At 35.5% G+C, this 13,942-nt stretch overlaps 1 protein-coding gene across 1 annotated transcript in view; it reads left to right on the forward strand.

The window, feature by feature from the left end:
- PARD3 (par-3 family cell polarity regulator) overlaps positions 1-13,942 on the forward strand; it is a 435,432-nt gene that overhangs the window by 239,556 nt on the left and 181,934 nt on the right. The window contains exons 12-13 of the mRNA XM_021389241.1: positions 922-1,050; positions 4,853-4,891. Coding sequence (XP_021244916.1) covers positions 922-1,050; positions 4,853-4,891 — 168 coding nt within the window. The remainder of the gene's footprint in view (positions 1-921; positions 1,051-4,852; positions 4,892-13,942) is intronic.

Raw genomic sequence — 13,942 nt, forward strand, 5'->3', positions numbered from 1 at the left:
TGGCATATGGAGACCAAGGGGTCAGATTACTGAAAAAAGAGAAAAAAAAATCTGCCTCTAAGTTGTTTTGGGGAAAAAAAGTTGTTTTCTACTTTTGACACAGTTTGTTATGGAAGATGTATTTAGAATATATGCATAACACCAATGTAAAAACAGGATAGTCTTTGGATCACACGCTGGTTCTCGTCAAAAGAATTTTATACAGAAATTCATGTAAAAATACTGGTAGATGAAATTACTTTGCTTTAGAGTATACTGTGAAGTACACTGTTGTTGCGTAAGTGCAAGGAAACATTGCTGTTTGAGTCTTATTTGTATTCATATGTGAAGAATGCATGTTTAGTTAGTAAGGCAACATCTGGCGTAATTTCTTAAGTTCTTGAATGGAGACGAGAAAGAGAAGTGTGATAAATAAGAGTACTGAGAGTAGAGAATAGGAAAAAGAAAAATATGAAGAAAGCCAGAGAGGAGATTGACTTAGAAGAAGCAAATAGCAAAACAGAGAAAACTACTATGAATATTAAATATGTGTGAAACAGTGTGAATAGTAATAATATGTGTGAAAGAGAAAGAAAACAGCCATGAAAGAGGTCAAATTAAATGTGACTATTTGATAAAAGTGCTTTGAGTTTCTGATAGTTCTTTGGCTACAATTATTATCCAGGTTTCTGAAATATTTCTGGACAAAATATAGGTGATCTGTTCCAGAATATTACAAAAGTATGGTTTGAGTTTATTTATGTAGTTTATTTTTATAATTTACAGCAATTTCTATAAGTGATATCGAGCCAGGGAGCAGGTTTTTTCAGTGACATTTTTTAAGAATACCATCCCATGAAAATCAGATGAATTTTCTATATGAATTCTAGTATTTTTCCAATTTTAGAGTCTTATCAATTTCTAATATTTCCCTTGTCACAGGTAAATGGAGTTGATTTAACAGGCAAAACTCAAGAAGAAGTTGTATCCTTGCTGAGAAGCACCAAGATGGGAGGGACCGTCAGCCTCCTGATTTTTCGACAGGAAGAAACATTCCATCCAAGGGAACTGGTGCGTAAAATAGAGAGAAGCTAAGAGATTTATTTAGATGAATGTGAGCAAATGATCTGATCTTGTCACCTACTAGTAAATGTGCATGGCCAGCACTGCATATAAGGAAACAAAATGGTATTTGCTTTATTTAGGACATTTCACATGAATGTTTATTATTATCTTTGAGATCTAGTATTGGAATTAAAAATTTGTTAGTAGTGTATAAGTGAGAGTTTTACTTTGAGTGAAGATGTTTATTACAGAAGTAGCTGTTGGATGAACTTTCTTTGAATGCATGGAGACAAGCAATTATTTCATATCTTTCACATGGACAAATCTATGTTTGAAAGCTCGCCATTTATCCCAGTACTTGCTCTCTAAAATATTTTCTTGCATATACTATTATGCCAAAACCGAATATGTAAATACCTAAAAAAGTGGAATATATAAGAAACAGTAGCCTTTTTTGAATATAAATGAAATCTCTCTATGCAACGGAAACCCTGCAGTTATTAATTTAGCAGGGTAATTCAAAAAATGTTTCTGAGAAATTTACATCAAATGGAAATAAAATGATGTTTCATACTGTACCTGTTCCACTTGCACAGTGTATGCAGATATTTCTCTGATAATTATTCAAGATAATTTCTGTTATGAAAAGATAGACTGTGAATGTAGCAGTCTTACTTTGTTCTGTATTCAATTAAACTACTGGAGTTATTTATTATTTGTATTATCATAGCTACATATAGTTCTAAAAATAATTTATTTGGCTGCATTATCATAAAAAGATGGACAAATGTAAGTGGCTTGTAGTGGGATGAATAGATTCTATCATTTTTCTATTGGCTTTGTGTTATTTTGAATGCAAAAATAATAGATTTTTGTTTGGCCATTTCAGGACATTTAACATTAGTCTTTTGTTTTCAAAACTACAGTTAAACCTAGTAAGTCAGAATGACAGGGAATGTTGCAACTGTATTGCACTTTTAGCTCAATATTCTTGGAACATGACTTAAAGTATTGATGCATATAAGTAAAAGTTAAAATGAAGTCATATGATGCCCTACATTATTGCTGCACCCATGAAAGCAATCTGTTTATAATTTCCTATGATGTGTAATTTTCACAGTATTGCTATCTTTCATAAAGGTGAATGAAAATGCTTTTTAAATTTTCTAAATAAACTTAGAAATAAGAAAATGTCTTAATTTTGTGTATATTATTTCTATACTTAAGATAGGAAATTATATAATTAAATAATACGTAATTTAACATGATATTTTGTTTGTCTTGTAAAAATGTATGATGTGAGTATGACAGGTATTTAACCATAGTAATACTTGATTTAGGTTTATAAATAACATGAAATCAGCTGCTTTAAGTGAGTTTAAACTTAGTAGCCTCCCTGCTGCTGCTCAGGTGATACTCTAAGCTATTCTGGCAGACATCAGACTAGGGGAGCCAGATCTCCATGTCAGGTGGGCTCTTCACTGTGTAGTCAGAGGGTCAAATCTGACCTGTTGTACATTTCTGCAGCTCCAGTTGAACAAATTTCACCATGAGGATCTGACAGTATATGTGTGTGATGATCCTCTGTTGCATAAGGATGTGTTTGTTTGCATTTTGACTTGAAGAAATGTTAGATATGCTCTGCTGACAGCTGTCAAAGAGCATGAGCAGAATTGCTGGGGAAGGTGTTGAACTAAAACCCATCATAAGGGCTGTTCTTTCTTCTCTGGTAAGAAATAACCTTAAAAGGAAAACATATTTTCAGACAGCTCCTCTCATTGACTTTTACTAGCTTTATGTGGAAGATAAAAGAAAATTAATATTGGATGAGGGAGGGGATCTGAAACCATGTTGGTTCATCTTTTTTGCCATACAAAGCTTCTTTGTCTTTCCATCCTTCCCCTATTTCTGTCACATTTTCTACATTTTTATGCATTAAATTTTACCTTAATGAGATATGTCTCAGAAACTGTAAGCATAAAATCATGTTATTTGATATTATGCATCTCATAAAGTGATGGACTTGCTGTTCCTTGCTGAGCAGCACTCTGTTAAAACCATTTTATATTTGCCAACATTTGTACAGATAGTAATCCCAATAAAAGAAGTGTTTAAATTTTATGTTTTGGGCTATGGCTACATGAATGACTTTCAAAGAGTTATTTATACTTGGTTTTCTTTGTAAGTAAAATGAAGATAATAAACTTTCAGGAGAGTTGTGAGTTTAATGTCTTTGATGCATGTTGCCATTATTGTCTGGAAGGAACCTACAAAAATGTGCAGTCGTATATAAAACTTACAGGAATGTTAAGCTGAGCCCATTGAGGTTAGTACAGGATATTGTGTTGTCACGTTGAGAGCTGTGTGTGTGATGGAGAACCACCATTCAGTGTAGCAGCTTCTATAATACGAATCATGGTAAAACTGTATAAAACGTGGCCACAGTGAATAAAATCAGATTGGCTGGACTCCACTCCTAGCAGTGAGATCTGGAAGACCAGTTATGCTTCTTCAGAATACCAGGCATTTTATTGCTTCCAGTGTTACCTAATGCCAAATATCTAATATCTTAGTTTTTGTCCACATCACTGTGAGAGGCAGATTTTCTTGTAAAAATCTCATCCCCTTGCCCCCTTCCATTATGAAAGGAGTGAGGATTACTACACTTAAGTTTAACTCACTAGACTGTTGTCATCCTCACAAACCTAAAGGTAGCTTCCTGTGACATACTTTTGTAAAGCTTGCTACTGTTGGACTTGCACTGAGGGATTGGTTTGGCTTACTCAGCTTTTGAGCTAAATAAATTCCCAATGTCAACAAAGAGACGAGCCTGCAGTTAGTCTCCCGTATCCTACAGCCTAATGCGTCCATTGCTACGTGTAGGTCCTTTACATATTCCTAGCATTTGCCTCCTTCATCTTTTGTTTTATTGGTTGTTGACTGTAGATTTGAGCTAACTGGATGTTTGCATTAACATTTTAGCACTACATTTTTTTGTGTTTAAAAATTTCAATCTCCTGCAAGACATACCAAAACAAAAAAGTCCAGTAAACTCCAGGTTTTCATTATGGAAGGCCTTTCAGGCTGGTTAGTCTGAAAGCGATCATCCAGCCAGCAGCAAGGTGACACCTGGGTGTTTAAAGGGATTTTTATATGGGTGGGCATGTCCTTGGAAGAGCAATATTCCTTACATGCGCTTCTGGAATTGTTTGAGTGATGCAGAATGGTTTCCCAATGATGTATGTTTGCCTTATATACCCTAAGATGCAAATGCAAAGTACACTAGGGTCTCTCCTATGGTATGCTAAAAGCACCCTTCTGTCCTTGGATACCCAGTCCTGTTATTCTGGCTCACCCAAACTTATGGCAAAGGGAAATCCCTTGCTAAAATGTGAGTGGGTATTTTAAAAACTGGTATTTGTTTAAAATATTTGGAAGGGTTCATCTGGACTGCTGAGGTCGTTCTTTGAAGCCCTCAGAGTAGAAGCGAAATGCCAGGGAGAACATCCAAGAACATTCCGTTAGCCAGAAAATGGTGTGAGCAGTTGTGATCCTCCCTTAGCCAGATAGCCGCCTTCTTCATAACCAGATAAAGCCAGGTGCACTGGCCTTGGATTGCTGGAGGTTATTTTTGTTCACCTCTCATTTAGCGCTAATTTAGAAAAAAATTGAATCAGCGTGATGAATGCCTTTCATTTTTCTCTTACCAATTCACGTCAGAATTAGACCTCTTTGCTTATCCCCCTACTAATAGATAGTTTATGTCGTATATAGCTGTGTTCTTATTTATTTTTTTTACTTCCTTTAGAATGCAGAACAAAGCCAGTCACAAATTCCAAAGGAAACGGTAAGAGCTTTGTCTTTTCCATACTGGAAGACTCCCAAATGTTTTTAAATTGATATGGCACTTCTCCATCAAAGTTTCACAAATCCTCCTTTCACGTTATATACTGTAGATGGCTCTCTCTAGCTTTACATTTTACATGTATTTTTCATGTAACTTCAAATAGTGTTTGAATATTATGTACCATTCAATTATTATATATGTTCAAACACTATTTGAAATTACATCTTTTTATACACAGAGACCTAAAGCTGGAATGGTAATAGTAAGCTCTTAGTTTGGGTTACTTTTGGAAACATAATTGTTTAAAAAGTGATTATATGACCAAAACTTGAGATACAAAAACATAGCAATTAAGCACTTTTAATGTAAATCTGAATTGACCATCATAGCAAACTAGGATTTGTTAGTTAAAGAAATTATAGGGAAGTAGTATCATGTGTAACCCTTTGAAGATTGTAACAGGTTGCATGTGCTGTGTCAGTGGGGCTGTGTACTGTATATATCTCATTTTAGTCAGTGGGACAGACTCAGTTTCAGTACAGATTATACTAACATACTAACATGCAAAACTGCTTACTAAAATAAAATATTTTATGAAATATTAACATTGGATATTAAAATAAAAGTACCTTAAATGTATGCTACATCTGAGTTAAAAATGCACTTCAAGAAGCTCCATTCAATTAGGTACCTATTTCAAAATTAAATATTAAATTAGATTACAGAGAAATTACATGGGTTCGTGCTGAGATTTGAAATTAGTCAGAAAAGCTGCTGAAAAGCAGAAGTGACTCTAGATGAATTGGAATGCCTTGCCAGTGATGGTGAGATAGTATCTGAGATTAAATTGAGTTTAGGAAAAGAGATTTAACAGTCATCACAGTTTAGGGCATACAGGTTGACATTATCAGTGTTTTAGTCCAATGCAATGTAACTGGCAAAACGAACATTTGGGCTGAAGGCAGCAATACTAGCATTTATCCTCCATCTTATGTTTTCCTTATACATCCTATAGTCTGAAACTCATCTGCATAAGAGCTTTGCACGACTGTAGGTATATCATTGTGTCTGACATGCTTCACAGTATCTTTTTAGCACATCTCTACAATGCGTGCGTGTTCTTATCTTCTTAGTTTCTTACCACATACTGCTGATATGTGAGGAGATCAAAGATCAAAGCCCACGATAGGATTTCTGCCTGTAATTGAATACAATTGGAAACAATTTGTGGGCACAGTTGTATAAAAGTGGCCTGCTTTTAGGAGTTACATTGAAATTCTGCCACAAAAACTCACTAAGATTAGGCAGATTGCCTATAGGGTATTTATATAAAGTAATTATCTGTTGCAAACTTAATGTTTTGTAACAAATTCTATGGTGAAATCCTTTTTCTGCCATTTTCTGTTTCAACTTCCCAACTTCTTCTAAGACAAGTCCAAAAGAAGAAAGGCACTCTCACTTCTCCCCCAAAGGTGTGAGCCATACATTTCTTGTTAAGAAGGAGATTATGCAGGAGCAACAGGGAGCATATGAGTAGCTAGGGATTGCTGAAAAACTGTGCTTGAATCAGCCAGAAAGCTCAAAGAAGCCTTGGAAATAAGGAAGTGAACTGGGAAACATGCAGAGACATACAGTGAGGGAATGAAGCTACAAAAATAGCCATTACAAAAATATTTTTTTGCATAATGTTTTGTTTTAATTCATTATGGAATGAGATCTTTCTTTTAAATGAAAACTAAAAGCAATAGTGACCGATAGTAGGAACAATAAATGTCTTAAAATTTCCCACTTCTGGGTGAAAATAAAAAAATAGACTAAACGAGAAAGGTGTCAGTGAGTGTTTAAAATGCACAACGCTTTCGCCCTTTCCTCCTCCCTTCCAATCTTCTTAGCTTTGGATAGGTATGATACTACCTTTCCACAGAACTAAATTCCCTCAGCTGCATGTTAATAATAGAGTCACAGACTTGTTTTCTTTTTTAATTTATTTTTATTTTTTAAAGTGCTTTTCATTACTTTCCTTTATTTTCCTCCGGTCTGCCTCTATCTCTGTTTATTCATCCTCTGTCTAATTCTCAGGTCTTTGAGATTTCTATCTTGCAATTTCTGTTTCTGTGCGTGCTCTGATCTTTGTGCTGTTAGTTGTGAGGTTTTAGACTCCAAGAGTCAAGGACTTGATTTAGCAGAAAGCAAAGCAAAATAAAAGAAAAAAAAAGAATAGAAAAGTGTGATGAAAGCAGTGAAGCTATCGAAATGAGAGAGGTGATGTACAAAAATCTGCTTCTAATTTAAAGGGAAAATGGCTGCAGGGTGTTTTTTTTAATGGCTATGTCTTCGTAGGGAAATGGGAGAAAAATGCAACTTTGAAAATAAAAATAAAAAAAAACCCTGAAAATGGAAAGCCTGAAATAAAATTTATATGTAGATGCAAAAATATAAGGGCTAATTTATCAGTGTATTATTAATACTGAGGGGTTACATTCTTGAAACTGCTCATTTGAAATGATTTATACTAGTATTGTGGCACTTGAATGCAGTACTTAAAATCTTCACACATACAGTAAAAGAAAACCTTGACAATTGGTCTCTTTCTTAATTTATATGTAGCCTGAAATCATTGAGTAGCTTATTACTTACTTAGTTGCCCTTTCGAGAAAGCATATGACTTTATATTTTGTGCACCTTCACAGAATACACATTCTTATATTCCCATTCATGAACTTCCATAAATGAGGGGTTTGCTTAACAGGCTAAGCTCAGAGAATCTAAGTTTTGCTCTTCAGTTATCCATAAGAAATTCAGATTGCTAATGTATCTTCAGCTCTGTCCAGTAAGCGTGCCCTAGTGAAAACAGGATGGATGTTTTTACGTTCTATTTGCAGATGAATGGAAGAGGCATTTGTTTTAGTCCTGGTGCATGAAAGTCTCCTGTACTCATTCGAAAGCCCTGCTTTGCCCAGCCACTAGTTATTACCATTGGTATAGCTGATGACAAACTAGAACAGATGCACCTATTTCTGAACATGGTGATTATTTGGAATGTAGGAGATTGACCGTAATATGAAAACCAGTAATTTATCATTATTACATTTCTGTTTCTAAGCATAATTATCTTAATCTTGTTACAGAGCATTGAAATGAACTGTTAATTATGCTATGTAAAACATCTGCCAATTAATTTTTCCCCCATACTCTTTGAAAGTCAATAGTGTTTCAGTAATATTTTGCTTTTACAATTGTCATTCACTGTTTGTTTTCTGAATTCAAACTGGCGAGTTAACTTTGATGTAAGCGTAGTGCTGGAGAAATAATAATTACCATATATGTGTACAAATATTTTCTACAGGATGTTGTCTACTGGTAAAGAGGTTCAAAGTTAAGGTTTAGACTCCATTTCATGACCGCTGCACCATGCAGTATGGGAAAGCTTCAATTTCCACTGCTGTAATAGGTGATCCAAACTTCTAAAAACTAAGCCAAGATTTCACATTCACTCATACCAGCCAACACTACTGGCAGTGCTGATATCATTAGATACGGAATGATTTGATCAAATGAGGAATTTTATCAAATGTGGAACTGATGCTGCTATTACCTTCACAATGTTTAGGAATGCTGCAAATAATTGGTGCTGGTTGTTTTTGTATCTTTTTTACTGCAGTGGTGTGAGACAGAAGGGTGATTACGATGCATACAGAGTGATATTTTGAATGGTTTCAGGTTCTATTTTTCATAAAGTTGTGAGATAAGAAACAGATCAAGTGGAAGAAGAAGCAAATGTGTAATCTTATGCAGGATAATGTTGTCTTTAGAGTCCTTTATCATAGGAGGTACTCTATTATTGAGTAGCTTGTTCTGGGGGCATTAATGAGCAGAACTGAGGCATAATTTGTAGTGAATAATTAATATAATAGTTGAGTGACTGTGCCCGTGACTGTGAATGCTCTTTGAATAGTTTGAATTCTCAGAATGTTCAAGGGTAATCCACCAGCGCTTCTGTGTTACACTGTGCTGGGGACTGACCCTACATCTTGTAGCTTTGTCTCTGCTGTCCCCACAAGACTTAGCTGAGCTGTAGTGTGACTGTGGCACAGAGTAAGAAGCACCCACACAGACTCACTTTCTTCTGAGAGAGCTGGGAGTGCAGTGCAGCTGTAGTCATTATCTCAAAGCTTAGATTTAGAAAACTTGCTGGACAGTTTCATGCCGGTTTCTTGCAAGCCAAAGCATCCTTTGCACTGAGGTTCTATACCAGCTTTCCTCAATGATGCTTGCTGAGTCATCCTGAAGCCCTACTATGTGCACTTCATTATTCACTGTTATTGTGCTGTTTCCTACATGCCAGCCTCAGTTATTTTGGATAATGAGAGGTTGATTGTGTAAGGTATTTGCAATTCAAACAACAGATATAGGATTGAGACTGAAACGGGCCCCCAGGTCCTTTCGTTGGTCATCTGCTAGCACAGGCAGTGGGGTCGTGGGTTCTTCCAAACACTTGGCTTAACCTGAGTGTGCGCATAGTTCATGTCATTGCTTAAAATTCCTCTGAAAACTCGCATGTCATGTACAAAGCTTGCTTTACTGCACTGTTGCCTTTAGATGCTTGGTGTTAATTCTTTCTTGCAATTAAATCCTGGGAAAAACAGTGAGATGAACTGGTTTGCCACGGTTGCCTGAAAGCCTCTAGCAGAATTAGGAGTGAGATGTGGGGCACTCCCGGTGCCCAGTACGAGTTCCTTGTCCTTGACTTCTACAAAGGCGTTGTGTTGCTTTCAACTTTGTTATTCTGTCTGGCTTTCCCAGACACTCTATCTGTTTCTTTAGTTTTTCGGGTCTTACACAGCCAATAGCCCAATGAGAGAAGTATAAAGATTTTTAGGGAGCTGTGTCATTAGTGTGTCATGCATTGAAGTTTTTCTGGGATGAGGGATAATACAGAGAGCTATAGTTTATAGACTTCTTTGGTAAAGCAGACACCTGCTGTGTATCTAATCCCTTGGTTTTCATTTCTCCAGGATAAGCATCTGTAAAAAAAAAAAAAAAAAAAAAAGAAAAAGAGAGGGGTTAGCATTACAATTGCATATTTGTTTCAGAGCATACAGTCAGAGCACAAAATTGGAGTAGAAGCAGTTTGGAGTGCGTTATTTTGATCTTAAATGATAGATGATAGTCATTATGGTAACTGTAATGTATAATGAATGAAATATTTTTAGTGGTGTGATCAGTTGATTTTAAACATAGAATTTTGTCTGCTTAAAACGGTTCCTACAACACCCCGGATCACAATGTTAGCATTAGGAAGAATAATGTTAGCGTAGACAAGCAATGGTGTTCTTATACAGATAAATAACAAACATGTGGATATACTTAACTATGGGCTTTTGCAAAGCTTTGATTTTCATGCTAAATGAAAATCACATGCTGGAATTTTTTTGTGCTTTGGAAAAAAATTAATTTTTTTCCTAAACCATTTTTTAATCCATCAAAAGCATTAAACTGAAGACATTTTTAGAATATGGAACATGTTTTTGATACTAAATTAAATCCTTAAAATGGACGTAACTGGAAATACAACAAGCCCTGTTTTGCAGTATTTTCATGAGCTAGCATTTCTGTGTAAAGGGACGTACCAAAGTTAATCCACATATAATATGCAAAAATCTTTTCCTTGATGGGATTAAAATTAAAGCAGACCACATTTCCCTTAAAATCTTAGAATTCAAATATAGTTTTTGATATTTAGCAGCTGCTGTTTAATTTGAACAAGAGTGCAGTATTTGCCAGATGTGGCATATTAACTTAGCTAATATGAATAATGAGCCTCAGTGTATACATGCAAATAAGATTCATTAGTGTTTATCTAACATATGGGAGATATTAAAATACTTAACCTAGGAAGAGTTAGAAAAAGAAAGCAAGCACAAGAATTTTAGTTATTTATTTGGTTTATGCCCTATTATCTTTTTATAATCTAGGTTAAGTAGATGCTTTGGACTCTTACAACCTGTAATACAGCACATGATTATTTCATTTAAAATAGTAAAAGGAAGGAAAAAAGGCCTTGTAGCATTTCAGGGAGAAACTCGGATGGAAGCATGGAATGCACATGTTGCTCTCCGATCAGGAGGAATGCGTTTCTCTGCTGGAGGTCCAGTTTGAAATCAAAATAATCTGCTGTTCTATTTGTCTGTGGTGCCTAACCATACCAGGGTGCATCAGCTCTCAGTTCTTCCTCCTCCAGAGGAGGAGGAGGCGTCAACTGAAGTCAGAGAGGTGTGTTCCGGGCCACCTACACTGCTCTGTTTTCAGTACCTCCATCAGTAATACATCTACATTTTTGAAAGGACCAAACATTGCCCCCCACAAAACAGCTGCTGATCAATGAAGCTGTTGTTTTGGTTCCTTAGGGCTGCTCAATATACGTGTTGGATGTTTGTATATGTGATAACATATGATAAAGGTGAGTTTTGTCATGTTTTGGTGTATTTCAGTTTAGGAGGTTACCTGATGTGACAGCAATGTCACCTGCCTAACGTGAAGAACAAAACAGAGCCATCTCTGAGGTCAAGAACGTCAGTGCAATACCTAATTGACATCTCCTTTCTCCTGCATATATGACGTTCATTTCAAAATAAGAATTCTGTTCTGTTCTAGCAATACTGAGACAAATTTCACTGGCTTCCTAATGTGTAGGATTTATGATTTCTGATTTTCACAGGTACCCTTTTAGAAAGGAATAAACAATGAATGCTGTATTAAGATCCTCTAAAGATTGAAAATATCCAGGAAAAGGCTGTGACTTTAGTCTGACTCCCCATTATTGGAACCAAATGAATACATCTGTGATTTTGTATATTCCATTCCTTTTATAACCTACATTTCTTAGACCTGGTGAGCTCTTGGAGGTCCATGGAACGTCAAACTTCAAGCCTTTCAACAACTTGGGATTTTCAGACCAGGCAAATAAAAAAAATGACACATTTGTGAGGTGGATAGGATAACAAAATAAAAATTAAGCAGAGGCTTATAGGCTTAGGGCAGCTGTGTGATGAGACTGGACACAGAAAGATTTAGGGGCTGGTAAAAATGGATAGTACTGATGGGGTCATTGGAGTTATTTAGTGGGTTTGTGCTCTAGTTACTTAATCTGTCACATCAGTATAATCATCATGTAAGAAATGCGCGTTTGCTTTTGTGCAGCCGTGTATGTGTTTATACAGGAGCCCTGCAAATGTTCCCATTTGTGTTGTATACATAACTCTGAAAGATAGCTACTCTTTAAGTGTGGGATACAGCTCTATTACTGGCTTCTGCGAGTGAAAACAGCAGTGCACTGTTTTTTGCTCAGAGTCCCATGATTAACTTCTTTCTTTTCTCTATACGTAATCGCAAAGTAACTTGCAGACAAGTTTCAGTGGCTCAGTAGCTGCTGAGAAGTCTGCATGTCTAAGCTTGCAAGAGAATGAACTACTCTGTAGAGAATGCAGCTGGATTTGTAGCTGCAGCGAGCCACTTTGAAAACCTGTCCCAGCTTGATTGAAATTGTTTCCCCCGTTAGGTGGGAGGAGGTTTTTCTTTTTTGTTAGCTTTCTTTTTCACCCATCTCATGCTGTTTATTCACCAGCTGAACCCTGATGAGATTTTATAAAGGGAAGAAGTCCCAAGCAAGAAATTTCTTTGTAGAGTTTGAAACATAAAAGGAAAGTAGTAGATGCTGTTACTAACAAGATGCAATAAGCTTATTACACTGTTACTGTCAAAGTCCATTCTAATGTTATTTATAAAATTATATCAGATTTTATAAAGGGATCAGAAACTGATTTTATATGAAAGAGTAATATATTTTCCCTCCCTTTATCTTTAATCTCTGTATATCTCCAAACATCGCCATCATTTTGTTCTACTCAGTAAGTGTACCTTTAAATTTACAATATATTTATATTGCATTTAAAAAGTGAAAAAAGTATCTCAAATGTCATTTAGCATAAACTGATGCTAAGTATGAATTTGAAGGAAAAAAAAAGTCACCTACATAAATTATCACCAATCGAATTTTTATTACAAATTACATACTTGAGCAGCTTCATTCATCCAGCTGAAGTCATTTCAGATGACCTTTTCCTCAGCAGACTCTGTCTGAACAGAATATTGTTCTGCTGTTAATTGTTTTGGATGTAGTGTGTGAAAAATCTCAAGGGAGTTGAATTTTGTTGCTGAGGGTTCATAGTACATAAATTTGCTTGCATGTTTACTTCTGGTCTGTCAAGGTATATGAAGCAATAAATTTCTCCCACAGATCAACTAATCATGAAAATAGTGTTGAGGTGTTTGATTGACATAGTGAAGATGTTAATTTAGAGTATATCAAGATCAAATGGAAGTTATTGCAATTAGGAAGTGATTGTGTTCTCAGTGTAAATTTTTAAATGATGCATTTTAGATTTCTGTGCATTTTTATTCTGTTTTGTGGATGTATTAGAGAATTACTGTGGTTTATTACATTTAGATTCTTACTATGCAGTAGAATTTTAATGTAAATTTTTCTTTATGGTGGTAGATATTTTATTTATTGGGGAGAATCAGTGCCTGTTTAGTATTTCCATAGTATAAAGCACATTGGTTAAAAAGATTCAGTCAATCTTAATACATTTATATATTTATTCATTTATTTATATATTTATCATGACTTTTGGTTCAAAATATCACAATGTCAGGCTGAAATCTCATTGCTTTCCTCAGAAAATGGCTCCTTTTGTTCATAACTAGAGTTTCTTCACAAATATGTAGTCCATTTCCATGCTTTGTATGAAATAAAATTTGTGTTCAATGTAGTATATATAGCTAGGCCTCCTTTGGTAGCATGGTGTGGCACAAATGTTACGAGTCTGTACTTTGATAACCATAGTCCTTGGATCCTAAAGGTTCAGTTTTTGAATGCCATATTTTTCTCCTGTATGCTTCTAGTAAGAGTTGTGGGGCATCTCTACACTCAGGTGTCTGCGGCTCTGTTAGCACTGCATTGTTTCCTTATTTTAGACTGTAGAAAATAGG

The sequence above is a fragment of the Numida meleagris genome, chromosome 2 (genome assembly GCF_002078875.1).
Source record: "Numida meleagris isolate 19003 breed g44 Domestic line chromosome 2, NumMel1.0, whole genome shotgun sequence".
In the NCBI taxonomy this organism is placed as follows: Eukaryota; Metazoa; Chordata; class Aves; order Galliformes; family Numididae; genus Numida; species Numida meleagris.